Source organism: Pseudophryne corroboree, chromosome 1, assembly GCF_028390025.1.
Source record: "Pseudophryne corroboree isolate aPseCor3 chromosome 1, aPseCor3.hap2, whole genome shotgun sequence".
Classification (NCBI taxonomy): domain Eukaryota; kingdom Metazoa; phylum Chordata; class Amphibia; order Anura; family Myobatrachidae; genus Pseudophryne; species Pseudophryne corroboree.
Window position 1 is genome coordinate 959,185,314 of NC_086444.1, and position 14,582 is coordinate 959,199,895.

General features: G+C 43.2%; 1 protein-coding gene across 2 annotated transcripts in view; it reads left to right on the forward strand.

Annotated features, from left to right (window-relative positions):
- The window catches only part of FSTL5 (follistatin like 5), a 1,009,581-nt gene that overhangs the window by 583,444 nt on the left and 411,555 nt on the right, over window positions 1–14,582 (forward strand). For both annotated transcript variants that reach the window (XM_063920448.1, XM_063920449.1), the window contains exon 6: window positions 5,433–5,553. In XM_063920448.1, the coding sequence (XP_063776518.1) occupies window positions 5,433–5,553 (121 nt within the window). The remainder of the gene's footprint in view (window positions 1–5,432; window positions 5,554–14,582) is intronic.

Here is a 14,582-nt window from a genome sequence, read left to right on the forward strand (position 1 = left end):
CCTGAGCTGCTTAGAATAAAAGTTTAAGTTAGGTTTTTTATTTTCAGTGAGTCCTGCTGGCAACAGGCTCACTGCTACGAGGGACTTAGGGGAGAGAAGTAAACTCACCTGCGTGCAAGATGGATTTGCTTCTTAGGCTACTGGACACCATTAGCTCCAGAGAGAGTCGGAACACAGGTCTCACCCTGGGGTTCGTCCCGGAGCCGTGCCGCCGACCCCCCTTGCAGATGCCGAAGTTGAAGAGGTCCAGAGGTCCAGAAACAGGCGGCAGAAGACTTTCAGTCTTCATAAGGTAGCGCACAGCACTGCAGCTGTGCGCCATTGTTGTCAGCACACTTCATACCAGCGGTCACTGAGGGTGCAGGGCGCTGGGGGGGGCGCCCTGGGCAGCAATGTATTATACCTTTTTTATGGCTAAAATACATCACATATAGCCCTTGAGGCTATATGGATGTATTTAACCCCTGCCAGATCTCACAAACTCCGGGAGAAGAGCCCGCCGTTTTAGGGGGCGGGGCCTATTCTCCTCAGCACACGGCGCCATTTTCCTGCTCAGCTCTGCTGTGAGGAAGGCTCCCAGGCTCTCCCCTGCACTGCACTACAGAAACAGGGTTAAAAACAGAGAGGGGGGGCACTTATTTGGCGATATGATTACATATGTGAAAATGCTATAAGGGAAAACACTTGTATAAGGGGTTGTCCCTGTATAATTATAGCGTTTTTTGGTGTGTGCTGGCAAACTCTCCCTCTGTCTCCCCAAAGGGCTAGTGGGGTCCTGTCCTCTATCAGAGCATTCCCTGTGTGTGTGCTGTGTGTCGGTACGTGTGTGTCGACATGTAGGAGGACGATGTTGGTGAGGAGGCGGAGCAAATTGCCTGTATTGGTGATGTCACTCTCTAGGGAGTCGACACCGGAATGGATGGCTTATTTAGGAATTACGTGATAATGTCAACACGATGCAAGGTCGGTTGACGACATGAGACGGCCGGCAAACAAATTAGTACCTGTCCAGGCGTCTCAGACACCGTCAGGGGCTTGTAAAAACGCCCATTTACCTCAGTTGGTCGACACAGACACAGACACGGACACTGACTTCAGTGTCGACGGTGAAGAAACAAACGTATTTTCCTTTAGGGCCACACGTTACATGTTAAGGGCAATGAAGGAGGTGTTACATATTTCTGATACTACAAGTACCACAAATAAGGGTATTATGTAGGGTGGGAATAATCTACTTGTAGTTTTTCCTGAATCAGATAAATTAAAGTGTGTGATGATACGTGGGTTTCCTCCGATAGAAAATTATTGGAGGTATACCCTTTCCCGCCAGAAGTGAGGGCGAGTTGGGAAACACACCTTAGGGTGGATAAGGCGCTCACACGCTTATAAAAACAAGTGGCGTTACCGTCTCCAGATACGGCCGCCCTCAAGGAGCCAGCTGATAGGAAGCTGAAAAATATCCAAAAAAGTATATACACACATACTGGTGTTATACTACGACCAGCAATCGCCTGAGCCTGGATGTGCAGCGCTGGGGGGGCTTGGTCGGATTTCCTGACTGAAAATATTGATACCCTTGACAGGAACAATATGTTTATTGACTATAGAGCATTTTAAGGATGCATTTCTATATATGCGAGATGCGCAGAGGGATATTTGCATTCTGGCATCAAGAGTAGATGTGATGTCCATATCTGCCAGACGATGTTTATAGACACGACAGTGGTCAGGTGATGCAGATTCCAGACGGCACATGGAAGTATTGCCGTATAAAGGGGCGGTCCATCGGACCTGGTGGCCATGGCAACAGCTGGAAAATCCACTTTTGTTACCCCAAGTCACATCTCAGCAGAAAAGGACACAGTCTTTTCAGTCTCAGTCCTTTCGTACCCATAAGGGCAGGCGGGCAAAAGGCCAGTCATATCTGCCCAGGGTTAGAGGAAAGGGAAGAAGACTGCAGCAGGCAGCCCATTCCCAGGAACAGAAGTCCTCCACAGCTTCTGCCAAGTCCGCAGCATGACGCTGGGGCCATACAAGCGGACTCAGGTGCGGTGGGGGGTCATCTCAAGAGTTTCAGCACGCAGTGGGCTCACTCGCAAGTGGACTCCTGGATCCTACACGTAGTATCCCAGGTGTACATTGGAAATTCGAGACGTCTTCCCCTCACAAGTTCCTGAAGTCTGCTTTACCAACGTCTCCCTCCGACAGGGAGGCAGTATTGTGAAAAAATTCACAGGCTGTATTCCCAGCAGGTGATAATCAAAGTACCCCTCCTACAACAAGGGAAGGGGTATTATTCCACACTATATTGTGGTACTGAAGCCAAACGGCTCGGTGAGATCTAAAAGATTTGAACAATTACATACAAGGGTTCAAATCAAGATGGAGTCACTCAGAGCAGTGATAGCGAACCAGGACGATATGGTGTCACTGGATATCAGGGACGCTTACCTACATGTCCAAATTTTGCCCTTCTCACCAAGGGTATCTCAGGTTCGTGGTACAGAACTGTCACTATCAGTTCAGACGCTGCCGTTTGGATTGTCCATGGCACCCCGGGTCTTTACCATGGTAATGGCCGAAATGATGATTCTTCCTAAAAGAAATATGGACGCTTTCCTGATAAGGGCAAGGTCCAGAGAACAGTTGGCGGTCGGAGTAGCACTATCTCAAGTAGTTCTACGACAGCACGAGTGGATTCTAAATATTCCAAAATCGCAGCTTTTTCCGACGACACGTCTAATGTTCCTAGGAATGATTCTAGACACAGTCCAGAAAAGGATGTTTTCTCCCGGAGAAGAAGGCCAGGGAGTTATCCGAGCTAGTCAGGAACCTCCTAAAACCAGGAAAAGTATCAGTGCATCATTGCACAAGGGTCCTGTGAAAAATGGTGGTTTCTTACAAAGCGATCCCATTCGGTAGATTTCACGCAAGAACCTTTCAGTGGAATCTGCTGGGAAAATGGTCCGGATCGCATCTTCAGATGCATCAGCGGATAACCCTGTCTCCAAGGACAAGGGTGTTTTCTTCTGCGGTGGCTGCAGAGTGCTCATCTATGAAAGGGCCGCAGATTCGACATTCAGGACTGGGTCCTGGTGACCACGGATGCCAGCCTGAGTGGCTGGGGAGCAGTCACACAAGGAAAAAATTTCCAGGGAGTGTGATCAAGTCTGGAGACTTCTCTCCACATAAATATACTGGAGCTAAGGGCAATTTACAAGGCTCTAAGCTTAGCAAGACCTCTGCTTCAAGGTCAGCCGGTATTGATCCAGTGGGACAACATCACGGCAGTCGCCCACGTAAACAGACAGGGCGGCACATGAAGCAGGAGGGAAATGGCAGAAACTGCAAGGATTCTTCGCTGGGCGAAAAATCATGTGATAACACTCTCAGCAGTGTTAATTCCGGGAGTGGAAAACTGGGAAGCAGACTTCCTCAGCAGGCATAACCTCCACCCGGGAGAGTGGGGACTTCAGCGGGAAGTCTTCCACATGATTGTAAACCGTTGGGAAAAACCAAAGGTGGACATGATGGCGTCCCGCCTGAACAAAAAAAAAAAAAACTAGACAGATATTGCGCCAGGTCAAGGGACCCTCAGGCAATAGCGGTGGACGCTCTGGTAACACTGTGGGTGTACCAGTCAGGGTATGTGTTCCCTCCTATGCATCTCATACCAAAAGTACTGAGAATCATAAGAAGGAGATGAGTAAGAACGATACTCGTGGTTCCGGATGGGTCAAGAAGGACTTGGTACACGGAACTTCAAGAGATGCTCACGGAAGAACCGTGGCCTCTACCTTTAAGAGAGGACCTGCTCCAGCAGGGGCCTTGTCTGTTCCAAGACTTACCGCGGCTGCGTTTGACGGCATGGCAGTTGAACGCCGGATTCTGAAAGGGCATTCCAGATGAAGTCATCCCTACCCTGGTCGAAGCCAGGAAGGATGTAACCGCAAAACATTTTCACCGCATTTGGCGAAAATATGTTGCGTGGTGTGAGGCCAAGAAGGTCCCTACAGAGGAATTCCAACTGGGTCGTTTCCTACATTTCCTGAAAACAGGACTGTCTATGGGCCTAAAATTAGGGCCCATTAAGGTTCAAATTTCGACCCTGTCGAATTTCTTCCAGAAAGAACTGGCTTCAGTGCCTGAAGTTCAGACGTTTGTAAAAGGGGTACTGCATATACAGCCTCCTTTTGTGCCCCCAGTGGCACCTTGGGATCTCAATGTTGTTTTGAGTTTCCTAAAGTCACATTGGTTTGATCCACTCACCACTGTGGAATTAAAATATTTCACATGGAAGGTGAAGATTCTATTAGCCCTGGCTTCAGCCAGGAGTGTGTCAGAATGGGCGGCTTTATCATATAAAAGCCCTTACTTAATTTTTCATTCTGACAGGGCAGAATTGAGGACTCGTCCTCAATTTCTCCTTAAGGTGTTTTCTGTTTTTCACATGAACCAACCTATTGTGGTACCTGCGGCTACTAGGGACTTGAAGGACTCCAAGTTACTTGACGTTGTCAGGGCCCTGAAAATATATGTTTCCAGGACGACTGGAGTCAGAAAATCTGACTCGCTGTTTAGCCTGTATGCACCCAACAAGATGGGTGTTCCTGCTTCTAAGCAGACGATTGCTCGCTGGATTTGTAGTACAATTCAGCTTGCACATTCTGTGGCAGGCTTGCCACAGCCAAAATCAGTAAAAGCCCATTCCACAAGGAAGTGGGCTCATCTTGGGCGGCTGCCCGAGGGGTCTCGGCTTTACAACTTTGCCGAGCTGCTACTTGGTCAGGGGCACACCCTGACTGAGGAGGACCTGGAGTTCTCTCATTCGGTGCTGCAGAGTCATCCGCACTCTCCCGCCCGTTTGGGAGCTTTGGTATAATCCCCATGGTCCTGACGGAGTCCCCAGCATCCACTTAGGACGTTAGAGAAAATAAGAATTTACTTACCGATAATTCTATTTCTCGTAGTCCGTAGTGGATGCTGGGCGCCCATCCCAAGTGCGGATTGTCTGCAATACTTGTACATAGTTATTGTTACAAAAATCGGGTTATTCTTGTTGTGAGACATCTTTTCAGAGGCTCCTTCGTTGTTATCATACTGTTAACTGGGTTCAGATCACAGGTTGTACGGTGTGATTGGTGTGGCTGGTATGAGTCTTACCCGGGATTCAATATCCTTCCTTATTATGCACGCTCGTCCGGGCACAGTATCCTAACTGAGGCTTGGAGGAGAGTCATAGGGGGAGGAGCCAGTGCACACCACCAGATCCTAAAGCTTTTATTATTGTGCCCTGTCTCCTGCGGAGCCGCTAGACCCCATGGTCCTGACGGAGTCCCCAGCATCCACTACGGACTACGAGAAATAGAATTATCGGTAAGTAAATTCTTATTATTATTATTATTATTATTATTGTTATTATTTATTTGTAGGTAATAAGACAGGAGGGTTTTGGAAGAAAACTATATGAATGTTCCCTATTTGATCTAGTAAAGTATGATGATTACAATGGGGATAAGCATTTGTCACTGGATGAATTCTACAGAGCATTCTGTAAGTATTAACCATACTGTAACTATATATTGCATTGTTTTTAACATGGTCTAACTGCACATTAACCCATCTCTTAGCATCTGATCTTATTTTTATGTTCTTGGCCTTAACTACAGTACAGTATGTTGATGTTTAATGTATGTTCTTTTGCTTCTGATAAAGCGTATAGCGAAACGTGCGTCAGGCTACCTGCAAACGGGAGCCATAATGTGTGAATGTAAATTTTAAAGGATCACACTAATAAGGCTGTGATTATAAACTGTGATTTTATAAAAAGCGTGTGGGAAACACTATTAATCACGGTAACCGCAATGTATTCTGAATTCTGGAGGGGACCCATTATTTGAATATTTATAAAAATGAAATGTTGTACATGAGCATAAGCAGAATAGAACTACAGTAACATTGGTAGAAGCGCTGTTGACCTGAACACCAGTGATATCCACACTGTCCTTGCCAGCCAGTACTGACAATCATATTAATGGTGGTGACCCCATTAACGGTGAACACTGTTTTTGTATTTGGAAAATGTGGTAATGCATGGTAAAATGTATATATATAGAGCAATACCACACTAACGCTGTTGTAATGTGCCATCAGGAATAATAACATCTATTCTTAGGGACTACAATTTTTTTAATTCCCAGAATACCATCCATGGAGCAACACGTATAACCCTAACAGGGAAATACTTACAATATTGCTGACTCCTCTTATCTATGAGGATATTCACTTTCTATAAGCTCAGATAATAAGACATTGCACAATCACAAAAATGACAGCAACCTTGGTATAAACGCTGCTGTTTTGAGCAACAGCTATATTCGCATTTTTTCTGGGGAAGCTATAAATCGAATAAGTAACAACAGTGTCAGTGGTGATCACTATCTAAATATCTGTGGAATGTGACCAGGTATGGTAATAGAAACATATCACATTGTCGGTGCTGGAAGTACCACTAGGTACAATAGTATTAATCCTCAGGGATCAAATTATTTATACCCATAACAGAATCAGTGGATTAGTTTATAGAACCATAACAGTAGCGCACGCAGGGGGTTTTCTGAGTACCTGGAAACCCCTCCTGATGAGCCAAATGTTTTCGTTTTGAGACGGAGACAGCAGTGTCTCTGTCTCAGCAAAAGCTGCGATCGAAATCGTGACCATGGAGCTGCAGCAGCAGCAGCAGCAGAGAGCTACGTAGCTCTCTGCATAGAGAAAGTCTGGGGGGAGCTGCTGGCTGTGCATGCTCAGCCACAGCAGCTCACTCCTCACAGTGCCACCAGTCTACGCCTGCCTCCCAGCCCCTGGTGGTATGTATATCACCATATAATGTAACCTGTATATGAAGTGAGTGAGTGTGTGTGTGTGTGTGTGTGTGTGTGTGTGTGTATGTATTTATAGGTAGGTATGTATGTGTGTTTGTTTGTGTATGTATATATATATATATATATATATATACTGTACGTGTGTGTGTGTGTGTGTGTGTGTGTGTGTGTGTGTGTGTGTGTGTGTTTGTGTGTGTGCGTGTGGGTATGTATATATATATATATATATATATACATTTTACATATATATATATATATATAAATATATGTATATATATATATATATATATATATATATTAAATACAAAAAAATACTCTTAATTTGCGCTGTATAGGGAACAGAACTAAGGGTAGGACCCCTGTTACCTGTTAGTCAGGACCTTTGGATATCATACAACAACACACTAATATCCTAGTGCTCTAATACATATATGATTGTATATTCAGTGTCAAACAGAGTTAGAGAAAAATTTGCCTCAGTGGGTCGATCATGAATTCAGTATACCAGAACCCTTTATTTTTGCGAAACAGATGCAAAGCACCCTAGAATAAAACCCTCTCACCAGAAAAGTTTTCCACAACAGATGATAACCATTAGTGATCAAGCAATGATGTTTTATTTATTTTACATTTAAAAACATGTCTTGTCTCTATGACTTCATCAGGGGTATAAGTATATATATATATATATATATATATATATATATATATATATATATAATCGGTATGTTATACCTCCACACTGGATGCCGGCTGTCAGTATAAGGACAGCATCATCTTGCTTCACTCGCCACAGGTTATATTCACACTTAGTTGGTGGCAGATGTCGGGATTCCATTTGTCTGTATTTTACCAGCTGTCGGGATTACGGGGTCGGTCTCCTGAATGCCTGGATCCCATCAACTACCATTTTAACTGCATCCTCTATCTATCTATCTATCTATCTATCTATCTATCTATCTATCTATCTATCTATCTATCTATACAGTATATATATAAATGTATCTGTACATGCACACGTAAACACCCACGGAATCTCCCCTGAATTAATCCTGGGGTTGCCCCTTCCTAATAAGTGTAACACTCGCAACACTGATGATCCTTTATGGAATTGATTAACTGCAGACAGTGGTAATAGTACCAGCGCTAGTAAGAACTCAATCATCTATGGACACAGTCAGGGATAGATATGACCTCCTGATGTGATATTGTCACAAGAGAGAGAGAGGGAACTATCCTGAGGGATACATAAGACACAATTTGAAACACATAGACAGCTGGATGTACATGTAACAATTATGTGTCTACACTGTATCATCTTTTCTCTCGTCAGAGCACACACAAAAAAAAGGGGGAATACCCTGTTATAAAACAGTCATTGAAATGATTTAGATAGGAACAAAATAAACAGTCATGGACACACGCTCACATAAATAAATGTAATAATTACTAATTACAGAGACGTCCAGTGTGCAGAATTTCATTTTAAACACACATTCTTTGTTTTCTTCACTGATCTTTCTGATTTTACTCTGTATTTCGCTAGCGTTTATCTTATGAAATAATGTATTCAAAGTTGTTTAATTAATGTCCATTAATGTGCAGCACCTTAGGGCAATCAACTCTTTCTCTATGTTATTTTTCATTGTTTAATGTACAGTATGTAACTTTAGAAGAGATTACATTATGGCCTTGTCCGCTACATCAACATATTGGAACTGAGGTGTGTTTTCTACTAAAGTAAAACCTGAATATTTTTGTACACATCCAGTGGCACAGAGAGGGGTGGTACACAGTCTGGGGGCTCAGGCCTCTCTGGAGCCTGGGAGTGCAAGGGAATCATAACCATGCCCACAAGCAGTGGCGTATCTAAAATGGGTGCAGTGTGTGTTCTGCACACGGGCCCTCCTGGACCACAAGTTGGACACCCTGCACCCATTTTTTCAATACTCACCTCTTTTGTGTTTCCCGCTGGTGGCAGCATCTCTCCACAAATCTCCAGGTAAATGGTGCAATAAGCAAACCTCTGGGAAAATGGCCACTGCCCAATTTCCTTGGAGATTTCTGCATGCACAATAGTGTCTGGGCCCCTCTAGTGTTCAGATTCTATTGGGCTTTCAGGCACCGGCAGCAGGCAAGGGGGCCCAGATGGAGGAGGTTGCACACTGGCTTCATCCTCTGTTAATATGCCTCTGTCCACAAGATGACACAGTCATGTGCACTGCTTCTGCAGAGGGCCCCTGACAGAATATAGCCACAGTCCCACACCTGGCCACCCATCAATGTATAAATATTCAGCACTTCCGTTCACATATGTACATCAGCCGGCGGTGCCATCTTACATAACAATGTATAGCAAATATTTCCTTTTACTGAGTCCCCAGGCTCTGTGTACATGCAGAAGGAAACAAGTGGCACTCACCGGTCTTTTGTATTAGTGCATGAGATAAAACAAGTTTCCAGCATTGTCCTGGGGACACAGTAAAACAAAATATTTGATATACATTGTTTTATATATATATATATATATATATATATATATAAAGAATTATCATGGCTATATCTGCGCTAATCATGTCTCTTGTCACGGCTAGATGCACCCGCGCCTAGTCATGCTGAGCTGTGGTATTTGCCGCTCCCATTCATTAGAATGGGGTGCATGCACATCTAAGACGTACACGCGTCCCAGACGTGCACGCGGTCGTGCCTAACAAGGCGTAATCGTGGCAAGATGTAGTCATGATGAGCAATATAGTGATATATATATATATGTATATATAAATAGTATTTGTATTCGGCACTCATGAAATAAACATCACAGTCAGCTTGCCCTGTGCCCTCTAAATCAACTTAGCAGGTTGAAGATATAAGCACAATGAAGCGGCACTCCAGGACTTAATTCAAATAAACGGGTCCAGTCTCCCGATTTTGATGTGCACATCAAAATCGGGAGACTGGACCAGTTTATTTGAATTAAGTCCTGGAGTGCAGCTTCATTGTGCTTATATATATACTTTAAATTCTAGGACACTAAAACCAAGCAAGCCTCCTCTAACATGCAGAAATACTAACAATATAAATTTTCAACAACTTTCCACTTCTCTGCAACAACGTCTCTCAACAATCTCTACATTCACCACACCTGACACTGCTGTATCCCACCTGCACCAGACCCTAGAGAGTGCCCTTGATGAAGTTGCTCCAGCTACCCATCACACTCCACGTAGGCTTAGATGCCAACCATGGCACTCTAAATCAACAAGACACCTACAAAAACTGTCACGTAAGGTAGAACGTCAGTGGCGGAAATCTCAGAATCCAAATGACTTTCTCACATATAAGACTACCTACCACTCCTATCGTCAGGCCCTGGACACTGCCAAACAAACATATTTCCAATCTCTTATCTCTTATCATGCCACCAACCCCAAATGACTTTTTAATACATTTAAATCACTTCTTTACCCTCCCTCACCTCCCCCACTAGCTACTATCAGTGCACAAGAACTTGCTTCCTACTTCAAGGATAAGATTGATAAAATCCGAGATGAAATGGTATGCTCTAACTCAGCCAGTGACCTGCTCAAATCCCTTTCTGAACCCTCTGGCACTCTCTCTTCATTTGATCCCACAAGTGAAGATGAAGTATCAACACTCTTTTCATCCTCCTACTCCACTACCTCCCCTCTTGATCCTATACCCTCACAGGTCAGCAAAAGTTTGTCTCCTGTGCTTATCCCAACCTTAACTAAAATCTGTAATCTCTCTCTCTCTACTGGCATCTTTCCATCTCTGTTTAAACATGCAGTGATTACTCCCATTCTGAAAAAACACAACTCTGACCCAAACACACTCTCTAACTACCGTCCCATTTCTCAGCTACCCAGTCCCTCCAAGCTACTTGAGAGACTTGCCTACACTCGCCTTGCACACTTTCTTAACTCCCACAATTTACTGGACCCACTTCAGTCAGGCTTTCGTGCCCAACACTCCACGGAGATGGCACTGACCAAAGTAGTGAATGATCTGGTCACTGCTAGATCAAAAGGCCATTACACACTACTTATTCTTCTAGATCTCTCTGCTGCTTTTGACACTGTTGACCACTCTCTTCTCATACAAACACTAGAGTCCCTAGGTCTTCAGGACACAGCCCTTACTTGGTTCTCATCCTACCTATCTAATTGATCTTTCAGTGTTCGCTTCTCTGATTCTACCTCCTCTTCTCTACCTCTATCAGTTGGAGTACCGCAAGGCTCAGTCTTAGGTCCTCTGCTTTTCTCAAACTATACCTCCTCTCTTGGTAAACTAATCAGCTCCTTCGGATTTCAGTATCATTTGTACACTGATGATACTCAAATCTACCTATCCTCACCAGATTTATCACCATCTGTATTGGCTCGTGTCACTGGATGCCTGTCTGCCATTTCATCTTGGATGTCATCTCGCCATCTCAAACTCAACATTTCCAAAACAGAATTAATTATTTTCCCACCAGCTAAGGGTAGTTACCAACCTGATATTGCCATAACTGTTGACAATGCAACTATCCACACTGCCCCACAAGCTCGCTGCCTAGGTGTCATCCTTGACTCTGAACTGTCGTTTGTTCCACACATTCAATCTGTCTCTAAATCATGTTACATGCACCTTAAAAACATATCCAAAATACGCCCTTATCTTACACAGTACACTGCAAAAACTCTGATCCATGCACTCATCATCTCCCGCATTGATTATTGTAATAGTCTCCTTACTGGTCTTTCCAAACATAGGCTCTCACCACTTCAATCCATTTTAAATGCAGCTGCGAGGCTAATCTTCTTCGCCAGACGTTCTTCGTCTGCTGATCCGCTCTGTCAGTCCCTCCATTGGTTACCGGTATTCTACCGTGTCAAATATAAAATACTTTTACTTACATACAAGGCTATTACCCAAACTGCACCATCATACATCTCCTCACTCATCTCAAAATATCTCCCTACCAGACCCCTCCGCTCTGCACAAGATCTGCGTCTCTCATCCAGATGTATTACCTGTTCCCACTCAAAATTACAGGACTTTACCCGGGCTTCACCCACTCTGTGGAATGCCCTCCCACGCACAATAAGACTCTCCACTAGTCTCCAAACCTTTAAATGTTCCCTGAAAACTCATCTCTTCAGACAAGCCTACCAAATTCCTGACCCACACACATAACCTTCAATGCTTCCCTATCCAGTTACATTCCCTCTGCACAGTCCCCATAACCTCACATTTTGTCTTCCAACATTGCTGGGTGATCATATCATACAACCCACTAAGAAGCTAGCAATCTGGGGAAACATTATGTAACAGGTTGCATCTATCCTTGTGTATCAATACCTATTTCCCTCTAGATTGTAAGCTTGCGAGCAGGGCCTTCCTACCGCTATGTCTGTCTTTGCCCTGTTTTGTTCTATAACTGTTGTTCTAATTGTAAAGCGCAACGGAATATGCTGCGCTATATAAGAAACTGCTAATAAATAATAAATAAATATATATATATATATATATATATATATATATATATATAGCACTAATTACCCTAGTGTTGTATATTGTTTATACAAATATCTGTCAGGATATCTTACAGTTCTCTTATACACATACACATTGTTATTCTGTTTTCTGCTGGGCTGTCTCTATGGGTGTGTGTTGTGACAGTTTTGCCACAGAGTGGTGGCAGTGCTGCCACAGAGCTCTGTGGCAGAACCGTCACCACCCAAAAGCACTTGCTTCTTGTTGTACTCTGCTTTCTGTATAACCACTCTCTGATTGGTGCAGCACACCCCAGTGTTTGGATGCTCCACCGACTTTGAGTGACAATCAGGACACTATTAGCTTAGGTTGGAGGGGCCAGTATAGGAGGGCATAGAGCCCTGTTATGGCACTGCCTTTCTGTCTATGGGCAGGGTGCATTAAATACATTTTGTTATCAAACCTACGAAAATGTTGTTTTAGGACGTTTGGCTGCTTTTCGCGTATGCCCCATCAAGCTCCATAATGTGATACAGTACATACTAGAGCTTGGACCCTGTATGTAATGCTATGGCATTACTCAATAGAAGCCAATGGGCTTCTTTTCTCATTACCCTATGAGAGGAATCCCATTGGATCAATATCAGCAAACCCAGAAGTCCTTACACCAGGAAGGACAGCTCCTAATTGGAGAGCTGTCCTTTGCTGAAATCTTCATGCATACATGTTACTAAAAGCCGATAGCATGTGATAAGTGGTGGGATACATTATGTTCATATTGCAATGCTTTATGCATCCTGCCCTATGTCTTGTGGCTCTGTTACCTATGCTGAGAATACGTACTGGCTACAAGGAATGCATGTTCTGTATATGCACAGTTCAAGTGCCATCTAATCAAAATGTATATTTAACACAATTATATTTCAAGCGTGATTGTGCATGTACTGTATTTGATTCTCTGATGAACATTTATAAAAACTGATGTGAAAATATTTTGAAACCAATGTTGCCAGTTTCCTTTGTTCTCTACATTTCTTCTAGAAAAATTACAAGATTTTGTGTTCCATAAGGAATTGTGACAAATAGGACCTGTATGGCAAATCTAATAGACATTAGCCTTTATAGATTTCTCTATGCTAGAACTAAAGTTATTACATTGGAAAGCTTTCTAATAAATAGAACTGTATTTAATAAATTCCAAGAAGCTAGAAAGTGTTACTTACATGTATAGAGATGGCTGTCTTTGTTGAGTAGCTAATCTTAAGAAATTTCATAGAAAGGTATTGTTATTGTTACATAACAGAGCTTTTCAGGGTGAGTCTTACATTCTCGAGGCATGCTGCTTGATCTCATCTAATTAAACGAAACAAATAAACACCAGAAGTGGCCTTCACATGACAGTAGCCAGAGACTAACTGGAACACGCTGTTCTTAGAGATGAGAGGTGGCCATTGCGCTTAATGAAATTAAAAATAGAATTTATATTACTGTACAAGTCAATTCCTTTAGAATGTACTTAATAACATATACAGGGTGATTCAAAAGTCGCAGTACACCCTTTTGTTTCCAAAGCTGTGCAGGAAATAGGAAAACTGAATACTCCAGTAAGCTATGGGTGAGGGGGGATATCTTTTAGGGTATGTACCGAACATGGGCACCATCTTGAAATTGGCCAACTTGAATCTAAGTCAGTTTTTTTCACCCTGTATAAAAGATTTATATGCATATTTTAATCTAAACAATACATGATGAGATTAACCCAATGAACACAAATCTGTGTAACAACTGTGTGTGTGTATATATATATATATATATATATATATATATATATATGCTTTCACCATGAAAACTACATGTGCTAGACAAAATGTTTTACATTTTGGAATCATAGTCAAAAAATATCCGGTCAACACATAATTATTTCTGATGATTTTTCCTTGTTGACATGTTGCCTAGTTTTTATCTTTCCCCTCTGGGTGGGCATGTCATCACTGTCTTCATCTGAAGTAGGGTCTCATCAGCAGCCACCTCCTCCACCTTACTCTCTCCCTGCCTTTCCTCAGCCACTGACATCCTCCTCACACACCCCTCCTCCAGAAATACTAAAAAAAATAAAAAATAGACAATGAAGAAAGGGCCATCTTAACTTATAGGCACATTGGGCATCTGCCTAGGGCCCCACAACTCTTGGGCCCTTCGAGC